The sequence below is a fragment of the Spinacia oleracea genome, chromosome 6 (assembly GCF_020520425.1).
Source record: "Spinacia oleracea cultivar Varoflay chromosome 6, BTI_SOV_V1, whole genome shotgun sequence".
Classification (NCBI taxonomy): domain Eukaryota; kingdom Viridiplantae; phylum Streptophyta; class Magnoliopsida; order Caryophyllales; family Amaranthaceae; genus Spinacia; species Spinacia oleracea.
This window is the reverse complement of record NC_079492.1, coordinates 126640432-126653847: the sequence shown is the minus strand read 5'-3', so window position 1 is coordinate 126653847 and position 13416 is coordinate 126640432. Positions and strand designations below refer to the sequence as shown.

Here is a 13416-nt window from a genome sequence, read left to right as displayed (position 1 = left end):
TCAATTAGTTAAGCACTGGAACTAATTAGTTAAACAATGGAACTATTTAGTTAAACACTGGAACGAGTTAGTTAAACACTAAAATTAGTTAGTTAAGCACTAAAACTAATTAGTTAAATCATGAAATCAATTAGTTAAGCAATCAAAGTGGTCTTTCCGGTAAGGCGGTCTTACACAAAAGTTGCCGATTGTAATATATGTTTCTTTTATCCTATAGATTAATGATTGAAAACAGAAATTATAATCTCTAATGATATACTACGTATCTTATATTCTTATGAAACATAAAAACTATTCGATCAATTTTTACCTTAAAAAGTTTAAAGCTTTGAGATTAAAGCCCCTAAGATTTTGTCTTGTATCTATCTAAACAATAAAGTCATGCGTTTAATATACTTTAAATGGATTTCAGAGAAGAAAAAAATTTGAAGAACACATTATTTTTGAACAGAAGAAGTGAAAAGCAAACGACGAGTATACATATTTTCAAAAATGAAAATAACATATTGCAAATTAAAAATTATAGACCTCCTGCCTTTTTTTTATTCTAATGATTGTATTCATGTTAGGAAATCTCTAATTTCCTATTTTGATCATGTCACCTGTTATGTCATTACGAAGATACAAATATAATAATCGCAACTTATAACCTTTATCACTTTATCTAAATGATTATATGTAGCTTTTATTTTAATTTGTAGCGATATAAAATGAAAAAATATATACTCCGCATATATTTATTAAGCTATTCAGCAACACAAATTCTTATTTACAATGGTTGTACACTAAATATTGTACACCGGAGTAAAAATTAACTCAAAATGATTAAAAGTTAAGCATATATAGGTAAAAGTTATTTATTTTTTAATGATAAATTTTTTCATTTTAGTATAACTTTTTTCTTCAAAATAACTAATAATATAGAAAATTAATCATTTAACCCTTTAAAATATTTATCTATCAAATTTTTTTACTAATATAAAAGTCAATCAAAACTAGGTTAAAGTTACAAAAAAAAAGGTTAAAGTCATTTTGGTGTACAATAAATTTATTGTACACCTTGTACGCACAAGACCTTTTGATTCAACAGGGGCTGCTCCACTAATAGATTAACCAAAAGAAGACTAGGAAATGAGGCGGCTTCTTCGTCCATACCATTAAGTTTACTTTTGCAAAGCTAGTACGGAGTACAATTATAATAAAAATAAGTAATCAAATTCTCATTTGCATATCCACTTGATTCTCTTATAAATACCAAACCAAATTCACATTCTTTTCATATCCACTTCTCATTTCATCTTCCTTTGCTAACTTAATAAGCTAGCTAGTCTTCCTCATATCCCTTCTTTTTACTCTTTCAACACAATATTAATAATGGGTGTATTCACATACACATTGGCCGATATCACGAGCCCCGTTGCCGCGCCACGGTTGTTCCAAGCTCTAGCCATTGACAACCATAACTTCATTCCTAAGGTCGTACCTCATTTGGTTAAATCTGTTGAATTTGTTGAAGGTGACTCCACCACCGTTGGATGTGTCAAACAGATCAATCTCCCCGACGGTTAGTTTTTTTTCATAAATTAATAATTTCATGCATATCATCTACGTAGTACTGTAGTACTCCCTCCGTCCCGGAATACTTGACCTGTTTTCCTTATCGGGTCGTCCCTTAATACTTGATTTGTTTCTAAAAATAGAAATATTCTAATAATATTATATTATTTCTCACTCCACCCCTATTGACCCACCTACCCCTACTCCATATAAAAAATAATTAAAAATTCAACCCATACTCTCCCCAACCACACCCCTTTACACATTTCCCACTAACTACATTAAAATAATACACCACTATCAACTACTACCTATTAAATTAAATAAGTCAATTCAAGTCCCTTAAACTCTATGCCGGTCAAAGCGGGTCGAGTATTCCGAGACGGAGAGAGTACATACCAGTGTCAGGAAACTCAGGACTACGATGATATAACGGTTAATTATGGGGCCTGTCAGCTGTGTAATAAAATTATAAAACAGAACCACAAAAGAATCAAACTCATGACTTTATCTATTACACTTTACACAACAACACCTTAATCACTACTTTAATTTTTGTGAGTATTTGTTAATATTTAGAAAACTAATTATATTACTCCGTATATCTGAAACTTTAGACCCTGCTCCGTCGCTCATCCCGCCACCACCAAAACCGGATCTAATACATATATATTGATAAACTAGCTAGTAAAGTTCTTTATCGTATACGGAGTATTTAATTAGCTTTCTTAAGATGTAACAAGGTCTTATGGATTCCTATAAGTTTAGATAAGGTCATATAAATTAAATAAGGCTATATAAGATTCTACTACCTCTATTTCAAAATGATCTTTACACTTTTCGTTTTAGTCCGTTTCATAATGTTCTTTACAACTTGCTTTATTCAATTTTTGGATATGAAAATTTACTGCATTACCCTTCTTATTCCACAATATTTACATTTTTCACTCACTTTCTCTTACTTTATTTACCTTTTTTTTTCTTACACCCACCCATCTTTTTGCACATTTCTCTTACTTTATTCTTATTTTATTATATTCATCCAACTTTTCTACTTTTGTCTTAATATTTGTGTAAATAGTAACCGTAAAAATGTTCATGAAACGGAAGTAGTATAAGTTTTAAGGTTCTATACGCGCGCACCTGTAAGCTGTAGTGTATGTTTCGTTTATAAACTTTAATTCTATACTCAAGGAACACATATTATAAACCTGTAGTGTATACATATATATGAATAGATGATGATGACCAATTTGAATAAATAATGCAGAGGCTCCATTCAAATATGTGAAAAACAGAGTGGACGAGATCGATGCCGGTAACTTGTACCTAAAGTATACTTGCATTGAAGGAGATGTGTTTCCTGAAACGGTAGAGTACGTTGTGTACGAGGATAAATACGAGCCTTCCGAAGCCGGAACACGGTGCAAAATGGTGGCACACTATCATTTGAAAGGTGATAATGTGATGAAGGATGATGACCTTGTAAAGGCTAAAGAAGGAATTCAGAAGATATTCAAGGCTGTTGAAGACCATCTCATTGCTAACCCTCGAGTTTATGCTTGAACGTACTATTGTGGTGTTTTTATTATGAGTGAATCTTGATTTTTATGTTGTATTTTCAAGTGTTTTTCAATTGTAACAAACACACTATTCAATATGAGTGTGTTACATACATGTTTTTTTTCCAACTTTTTTTTTAATAATGTGTGAGAAAGTGCTTGGTGAGATATGAAGTTTATATTCCGTAGTTGATAATGAAGTGCAAGAAGTTGAAAGACTTTTTTTTTTTAACGATGTATACCTTTTTTTTTTTTTTTTTTTTATTTCTTTCTATTGTTTTAACCTAACCAAACCTCAAAAATCCGGTTAGACTTGGTAAAATTGGCTTTTGGATCTAGCACAACAAGCAACACAATATTTAACTACAGTCAGTGGCGGACTCAGGATTTTTTTTCGGGGTGTCTGCGGTGGCGTTTCCATGGTTTTTACTTTTTAGAGTATTGTGTCTGGTGATCTTCCACAACATACAACATATTACTAAATAAAATGCATCGTCCTAAAATTAATAAATATTCATATAACAATCGTACAAAATTATAATTATTCTCTACGGTTTACATATTTGCGGTGAAAAGAATAAATTAATTTAAAGGAGTGGGTATAATAAATTCAAAACTCTAAGAGATCAGTTATTTCTAAAATCCAGTCTTTTAGGATTATCCCTATATTTATTCAAAAGGATAAGAGATCAGTTGTTTCTAAAGACCAGTCTTTTAGAATTATAACCTAAGAGATCGGTTCTATATAATAACAGGTCTCTTAGTTCTCAACTATAAGTTTTTTTCCAAATTTTTTTGGGGGTCGGTGGACCCCACATGCACCTACTTGGCTCCGCTACTGACTACCGTCTAATATAGTTGAAGAAACTTAGAAAACAATACCTTCTATGAACAAACCACAAATCAACTTTAAGTCACTAGAAATCACTTAATTAGGAGTGAATCTAGCAAAATTGACATGTACGGGCTCATTATAAGACATAGTACTATTAACGACGGAAAATTCCGTCGCTAAATGGCAAAAATCGTTGATTAATGGCGGGATTTTCTGTCGGACACCCGTAATAAAAGGGGTCGTCATTAATGGGAAATCTCGTCGTTAACCCGTTGTAAAAGAAATTTGTGACGGTTTTTCCCATCTTAGTTTGGTTGTTAGCCCCGTCGCAAAATAATTTTGTGCCGGGAGTTTTAACCCGTTGCTATTAGGTTGTCATTAAAAATACAAATTGTTGTAGTGGCTGTATCAATTATCCGCCACCTAAAATCAGGAAGGTGATAAATCCGAGAAAAAGTTATACTTCTTCCAAGAAAATCTACATTTTCAAAGTTGATTTCCTTGAAAGAAGTAAAATTCTATTACATTTATCATTTGTTCTAAAATCATAAAATCTGACTATTCCATAAATGATTTTAACACTCGATTAAATCGAACTGACGTGACAAAAAAAAAAAGCAGAGTAATACAAAGTTTTTTTGGAAAAGTTTATTTTTTTCTTTTTTAAGAACAGTTATGTAGTACGGGGTATCTTTTAATTAAAAGAAACTCTATAAATAAAATAAAATAAAGGCAAATTTGCCAAAAAGGACCTTTTATAACACAAATTTTGCGAGAAAGGACCTCATATAATTTTTTTTGTGAAAACACACCTTAAAGTATTTTTTTTGCGAGAAAGGACCTAAGGGAATTTTCCGGTATTGACTGAGCTTTTCCGGCAATTGACTTGCACGTGAGCAGCACGCGTGGCTTACGTTGGCTAAAGACACTGATTTTCCCGAGTCTTGAATTTTCAAATTTGATTTTATTTCGATTTTTTTTTCAACTTTAGGTTTTAAAGCTTAGAATTTTGGAGGAAAATTGGGTGTGATTAGCAAAATAAAGTCACACGTGATTCTCACGTGCAAGTCAATGGACGGAAAAGCTCAGTCAATGCCGAAAACTTACTTTTGGTTGTCTTTCGCAAAAAAAAATTATATTAAGGTGTGATTTCACAAAAAATATATATAAGGTCATTTCTCGCAAAAAAATTTACATTAAGGTGTGATTTCACAAAAAAAATTATATAAGGTCCTTTCTCACAAAATTTGGGTTATAAAAGGTCCTTTTTAGCAAATTTGCCTAAAATAAAATAAAATAAAATTAGCTACGCTTATGTGCTACAGTATCACACACTTTAAGTTTTGATCGAGAGCTAACACGGTACTAGGGCGAGGCATTCAAAGTTTCAAACTGTAATGAGGTGCCCAAAGTTAAATTACTTAAACGTGGGATAGGCAAGATGAACTTATGCTTAAAATAAGGCATCCAAAGTAACAAACTTTTTACTAAATTTATATTAAATATTAATGTATACTACCTCCGTTTCAAAATAAAAAATTACAGATACTATTTGCACGGATTCCAATGCAATATTTAACTACTAATATATCCAATTCTGTATGTGAAAAAATTATAAAAATTATATATTCTGAAAATACATTCCGAGAACAATATAACAAGATCTTACCTGTAACATTTTGATGTATATAATGGGAAAAAAAAAGGTCAAAGTTTTTATACTTGGACACATTTTCCAAAGCGTAAAGAATTTTCTGAAACAGAGGTAGTATGCACTAGGATACATCATATATGCTCATTTTCCTGTTTAGCTCCCTTGGGCCTTGGAAATAGAGTTTGACATGGGTCAGTCCAACATGTGGACTGCTGGAGCCCGACATGAAATTGATCTGGCACAAGACAAGTTCGTTGCACTGGACACAACACGAGAGGCACAACGATGGACCATGGTTCGTGAGTGAACTTCATCTTAGAAATTAGGCACGAGCACAACACGAACCCGATGTGCCAGCCCGTACGCCGACACACTTATCTTTTAAGAAATTAACAAAAAAAAACCTTTTAATGAGAAAGGGAACTTGCTAGCACGACATAATCGATCCGACGAGACACGTGGGACTGAACGTGCATAAACCTCATTATGGAAAAGAGAGACACAAGTTACGTACGATACAATTTTCCCTTGAACCGTCCTAAACACGGTGCCTTAAGACTTAATGCATGAGATGACGAAGGGCCCAACACGTGGGCCTATATACTTGGCCCGTCACGGGCCTAATCCTATTTGAAAATAGCTCCAAATGATGATGGAAAAAAACAATAGAAAAACAAAGTGTACGTAATTGTAGGTGAATGAATGCATCACATGTCTATAAGAATGAATGACCTTAGCCACCTTTTGTGAGTTTTGTGTCTAGAAAATCATCGTGGTACTATGAAATTGGGTAAACAATCGAGTCATATTTTCACTACCATATAGTTATAGTAGCTGATTTCTTCTTTAATAATATCATCATTGATTATTGTTCCTAATTTCCTATGCTAAAGAAAAATTAGTAGGCATCTATTGGCCCACCGATTGTTCGAGTAATTGAGTGTTTGTTTAATTTTCATAAAGGCATATGGTGGGCTTCTATTAGGAATTAAGATCCTATTTCAGGAATGTCGGTAAGGTTTGATGTACATTCGATGAGAACCGTAGTCTCGGGTACCCGAGACGTTAACTAGACGAATAGATGGATAGTTAGATACTTAGATGGATCATGACGGATGGAGGGAAAAGGCTACATGTACGCCTATTGTACAAGATTTTCTTGTTAATCACCAATAATTTGTTGACACATCAACAACCCACTAAAAAATGAGAATGAAAGACAATAAATATGTCATTTCAACCAATAATAAAACACGGTGTAGAAAACACCCTGTATACCTAGTGTACATGTAGTAGGATCCCGGATGAAGTATTATCTGTCGCAACCAATCTTGATTTCTATTCGATCGCTTTGTTTGGCCCTCATCATCTATATTAAGCCAGATTCTATTCAACCTCTTTATAACTTGTAATGCCTTGTAATGAGCGTTCTGATTAAAAAGTTAATTACATTGAAATATACACACTTGTACTCTTCACCTACTCTTGCCTCACCACTAGACCTGGTTATCGGGCGGGGCGGGTCAGGGTCGGTGCGGGTCAAAAGAGGATCGGGTATTGAAAGGGTCATTTTTAGCGGGTCGATAGAGGGCGGGTCAAAAGCGGGTCGCGGGTCAATAGCGGGTCATTAGTGGGCGGGTCAATAAACAAGCAATGAAAAATGAAAAACAAAAGAGCCATGTGCAAGTACAAGTAAATACGAAGCTATACACGTAATTTTTTGTATCATTACTATTTTAATGTTCAAAATAATTGTAGTATAAGTTTGACCCTATAATGACCCTGTCCAATAGAGGCTCTGTCCAATAAGAGCCCTGCCCAATAAAAACCCTATTAACTTGACCCTAACCCGATATCCATTGGAATACCCTGTCCAATAACCAGGTCTACTCACCACCGTCCTTTGCCTTTTTAATGCAAAAGCATAACATTGAGCCTTTTCCAATTTGCACCTACAAAGTTTTCATTAAAGAACTTAGACTATACTTTCTTGAGTCATTAATATATAATAACAGCATATTATGGTAATGCCTTCGTTTAAAAAATGTTGGATAGTATATTATCCACTATGTATTTGAATTCATAAATAAGGGTCAATTAATATTATAAACGAATAATAGTACGTTGATTTATTTAGTATAAATACTACATTTATTTCAAAATGATCTTTACATTTTCTGTTTTAATCCGTTTCATTATGTTGTTTACACTTTGCTTTATTCTATTTTTTAATATGAAAATTTACTAACTTATCTTTCTTACCCAACAATGTTTAAAATTTTCCACTCAATTTCTCTTACTTTATCCATATTTAATTATATTCAACCAATTTTTCTACTTTTTTCTTAATCTTTGTGCAAATAGTAACTGTAACATATTTATGAAACGGAGGTAATAGCGGCTAATTCAATGATTAGATAATATCATGATATCAAAATAATACTCCGTATATAGGTTTTTAAATGGATATATATATACGATAAAATAGTTATACTAAATACACTAAATCATAACCCTTCTTATTTTTCATTTGTTAAATTATGGTGTCTAATGTTAAATTGCCTCAATTTCACCGGACACCTTGAACATTATAAGATGTTACTAAAAATTGCATAGCTCCGTTTCAAAATGATCTTTATATTTTTCATTTTAGTCCGTTTTATAATGTTCTATACACTTTGCTTTATTCTATTTTTGGACATGAAAATTTACTACCTTCCTTCTTATCCTACAATATTTACAACTTTTCACTCATTTTCTCTTACTTTATTCATTTTTTGTTACATCCACCCAACATTTTTACACATTTCTCCTATTTTATCCATATTTTGTTATATTCTACCAATTTTTTCATTTTTGTCTTAATATTTATGCAAATAGTGACTGTAGATATGTTTATGAAATGGAGGTAGTAGTTAGTTAACTGAAAACGTAAAGTGGATAGATTTTGGGCCATAGTAGGTTGTAATTCAGTCAGTCGTTCAGCAAGGGCTGCTCCGGCAAAAAGTTAACAAAAAGGAATTTGAATGAGCAGAGCAGCTTCTTTGTCCTCACCAACTCTATCCACCATTATAAATACCAGACCAATCACATTCTTTTCATATCCACTTCTCATTTCATCTTCCTTTGCTAACTTAATAAGCTAGCTAGTCTTCCTCATATCCCTTCTTTTTACTCCCTTCAAATAAAACACAATCTTAATAATGGGTGTATTCACATACACATTGGCTGACATCACCAGCCCGGTTGCTGCGCCGCGGTTGTTCCAAGCTTTAGCCATTGACAACCACAACTTGATGCCTAAGGTTGTGCCTCATTTGGTTAAATCTGTTGAGTTTGTTGAAGGTGACTCCACCACCGTTGGTTGTGTCAAGCAGATCAATCTCCCCGACGGTCAGATATTTTTTCACAACTTAACATTACATTATGTATATCATCTACCTACTACGTACTTATGTAACTAGTAGTACGTCTAGTATATATTAATACTCTAGCTAACAAAATTCTTTATCATATACAAACTACTTAACTTCCTTAAGGTCTTATAAAGTCCTAAATCCTCGGATAAGGTCATACTACAATCCTACAAGTCAAATAAGATCATACGTACGGTCTTATAAGTTCAATTCAAATAACTTAGTCATATCAGTCGAAGAGAACACATCCGTAGTGTATGTTTATATATACTCTAATTCTATATTTAAGGAACATACTCCGTATAATATAAGTATATAATTTGAATGAATTATATGTGCAGAGGCTCCATTCAAATATGTGAAAAACAGAGTGGACGAGATCGATGCCAGTAACTTGTACCTAAAGTACACTTGCATTGAAGGAGATGTGTTTCCTGAAACAGTAGAGTACGTTGTGTATGAGGATAAGTACGAGCCATCAGAGGCCGGAACAAGGTGCAAGATGGTGGCACACTATCACTTGAAGGGTGATAATGTGATGAAGGATGATGACCTTGTAAAGGCCAAAGAAGGAATTCAGAAGATATTCAAGGCTGTTGAAGACCATCTCATTGCTAACCCTCAAGTTTATGCTTGAACGTAACTAATACAAATATGATCCAAAGTTTAATGAGTGATAATGTTTCCAATTGTAACAAAAAATAAAGTATTTAAAAATGAGATAATGTAGTGTGTGTGAATCTGGGGTGATGTTTTGAGAAAATTAATTAATAATATTTGAGAAAGCATTGTTAGTGAAGATCTAAAATTCTAAACATTACTCGATCTATTACAACAAAGATCTAAAATTCTAAACATTACTCGATCTATTACAGCAAAGATCTAAAATTGACGTTGGTGATTACTGCCAAGACTCATTATACAGATGCAATCTGTTTCGATGAGGATCAGCAACATCAATTACAATGTCAGGAGATTCTCCATATCAGCCAATATTAGCAAGTTAAAATCACGTCTGTAAAAGGGATAAAAAGGGAAGAGGGAAATGCAGCAACAAAGCATCCTAGTTTTCAACCCATCCATATCTCGTCTTTGGAATGATAACCATCTCAACATCACGTACCGCGTCTGTACCACTCAGGCTTTGAAGCTTTCATGTATAACCCATAAACAAGATCTGATATGGTCAGGCCATGAAGCCTTTTTTTAGCCAATAAAGATATTATTAACCAAAGATAAAGTTGCAACCTAACACCAAGACAACAAGCTAACTGTTTAGGAGAACCCCTAAACATTACAGCCATCACACCTCACCATTATTGTCTACAAGCTGCTTTGAACAAAAATCCTATTTACAACCACTCTGTTAGGATCAAGCTTATTATACAGTTTGGCATTCCTTTGAATCCAAATTTCATACACAGTTTCTATGAAAAGAATACTATAAGCAATATCTTTAGTCTTGGTGCTTCTGCTCATCTTAGCTGCCTACAGTAAAGTGCTCAAGTTCCAGAGAGGAACTAGGGATAGCTGCTAAAATTCCTGAGGTGGATTAAGCAAAGCTGGAGCAACAAAGCTGATACAAATCAGAGAAACAACTACACTCACAAGATTTCCTAGAATGGTGAAGTTCCCATGTACTGAGTTCCTATCTTCTTTGTGAGGAACTCACCTCTTTCAGAGTAGGAACTACTGCAGCTTGTGAGTCGCAACTCCAGTGAAAAGAAGACACGAAACTAGGTAGTTGAATACTCTTAGGTTTTGTGTAAAATAATAATGTTAGCCAAAATATATATATATTATGGAACTTAAGGATATTAATTTTATTAAAACGATTTTATCAAATACTCCCTCTGTCCCAGAATACCCGCACCGGTTCGAGTCGACACGCTTGCCAATGCACAACTTTGACCACCAATATCTTTAACTACATACTATAAAAACTTATGAAATATTAATATTTTGAAAATATATGTTAAGATGAAGCCAACAATATATTATATGCTAACTTTTTTTTTTCATATACTAGAAATAAAATAGGGTCAAAGTGGATTATTTGAATAGTGCAAAAAGTCAAACCGGTGCGTGTATTCCGGGACGGAGGGAGTATATGGCAGCAAGTTTTAAGGAGTAAATTCATATAAATAATTATTGTTTTTATTTTACCAAATAAAATCTGATTTTATCAAATAAATAAAAACAGTTTTACTATCCCTAAAACTTCTCCTAAAATATGATTTAATGACAAACTGTTTTCTACCAAGCTTTTGAGCGTTGAACTAGTTCAAGCCCACGCCCAACTTGTGAGGAGTTACTGGGGAAGTGGTCTTCCCTTGTTCCACAAGTCAAGGATCGTGGAGACCGAGGAGTATAGGATAGTTGGCAGTTGAGATTTGAAGGGAACTAACCCTAATGATTCATTTCTATAAAAGGGTCGTGTATTTTCTGTTAAAATTACACAAACATTCCAAAAGTTTTCTTACTTCTAAAAACGCTTTAAAAGAGTTTTTCAAAACGGTTTGTGTCCTAGAAAAATTCAAGTTCCTAAGTTCCATATACATCTAAAAGCTTTATTATTATTTAGAGTTCTCATAAACCAATTGTAATTCGAGTGTGAGAGGATTGAGTAATCCTGTTAAGGCTTAGAGTTAAGTCTGAGAGAAAGAGAAGCAAAAAGAGAGTTGTAATCAAAGTTGATTACTGTGAGGAACTCCAGTTGTTATATTATTGTAATCGAAGTATTATTTTAATATAAAAGTGTTTTGAGGTTTTCTCTTCTTAATCAGTGTCAAGAAGTTTCCTCAAATTGTTTAACTTTTGTTTCCGTGTTTCTCAGTTCCTTTAATTGTTCTAAGTTCTGCAAGAAACTCAATTAAGTTCCGATTACAATCCCCCCCCCCCTTTTCTACGTGTTCCTGCTAGATTATCAATACCTTTAGGGTTGGATTTGCTAATGCAAATAATCCTTTTCTAGCTTACTTGAGTAGCTTCTGGTTTCAAGTATTTATATACTTTCTGAATCTTAAACTTCTCAGCCTAAACAAATCTTCGAGCAACCCCTGCTTGAACAAGTATCTCTCTCTAGTGCCAAATCTTCCTCAAGGACCAAGTTAATCCATTGGGAACATTCATGGACCAGAAATCATTCCTGCTTTATTTAGTAAGTATGCACCCATTTCACCCACATCATGTCTTGTTTCGTAAAATGAGCCCATCAGTGTTTAAGGGCGACAGCCTTATTTCACATGGTCAGGTCATTCAGATTCCACCCACCACAATTTGTAGGAAGGAAAAGTTGCTCCTAAGAGATATGAGCTTTTCTAGAACCACTATCTGAACCTGTCCATAAGAAGCATCTACAGATTCTCTGATTTTCCTTTATCACTTTCTTAGGCATAAAAAAGATTTGGCACCAGTACAGTTGGATGCCAAACAACACAGACTTGATGAGTTAAAGTCTGCCTACATAGGATAACATCTTAGAAGGCCACCCCATTACCCTTGTTACACATTTCTCAATTAATGGCTTACAACCAGTGTAGCTCAATTTCCCGGTAAAGACAAAGGCACTCCCAAGTAATTAAAAGGAAAAGGTACCCCTAGGAATACCTAACTCAGAAGTGAGTAACTCAGCAACTGAGTCAGGACCACCTGCAATGTACACTTCACTTTTATGCAAATTAGCTTCCAAGCCATATGCTGCTGAAAACTTTGTGAAAGCATCAACCATGGTCTTAACAGAAGGCTCATCATCCCTTGCAAACATTAATAGATCATCTGCAAACATCACGTGTCTAATCTCTAATCTTTTACACCTTGGGAGGAATTTAAAGTCAGGCCCAAGTGTAAAAAGGCATCTTGAAAGGTACTCCATGCCTTTGGCAAATAGAAAGGGTGACATAGGATCACCTTGTATGTGCCCTTTCTTAACTGGAATTGGAGGAGAAGGGAAGCCATTCACCAAGATAAAATAAGACACAATGGCTAGGATGTGTATGATCCATCTTATGAATTTATCAGGGAACCTCAATTCATACATCATGCTTTAGAAAAATGGCCACTCCAATCATATGCCTTCTTTAAGTCAACTTTTATAATACACCTAGGGAACACATATTTCCTAGAATAACACTTGATTCATTCAACAACTAATAAGATGTTATCATAAATAACCAGAAATAACTCTCCCATGAATAAACCCAGTTTGAGCTGAATTTATCACCTCTCCAAGGACTGAATGCATTCTCTCTGTGAGAATTTTGGAGACAATTTTATACACCACTGAGGAACAAGCAATATGCCTGAAATCCTTAACACTTGAAGCATTATGGATTTTAGGAATGAGAGTTACAACAATGTTGTTCACCAGTATTAGCATAATCCCAACTTCAA

The 13416-nt window shown here is 33.9% G+C and overlaps 2 protein-coding genes across 2 annotated transcripts; both read left to right on the top strand.

Moving 5' to 3' along the window:
* Positions 1-1264: 1264 nt before the first annotated feature.
* On the top strand, positions 1265-3351 carry LOC110778502 (pathogenesis-related protein STH-21-like). Its single transcript, XM_021983058.2, has 2 exons — positions 1265-1564; positions 2828-3351. Exons 1-2 carry the CDS (start codon positions 1375-1377, stop codon positions 3121-3123), a joined length of 486 nt encoding a protein of 161 aa, XP_021838750.1. The 5' UTR covers positions 1265-1374; the 3' UTR covers positions 3124-3351.
* A 5345-nt stretch (positions 3352-8696) lies between these two features.
* Positions 8697-9823, top strand: LOC110778503 (pathogenesis-related protein STH-21-like). The gene is made up of 2 exons (XM_021983059.2): positions 8697-9001; positions 9366-9823. Exons 1-2 carry the CDS (start codon positions 8812-8814, stop codon positions 9659-9661), a joined length of 486 nt encoding a protein of 161 aa, XP_021838751.1. The 5' UTR covers positions 8697-8811; the 3' UTR covers positions 9662-9823.
* Positions 9824-13416: the final 3593 nt, after the last annotated feature.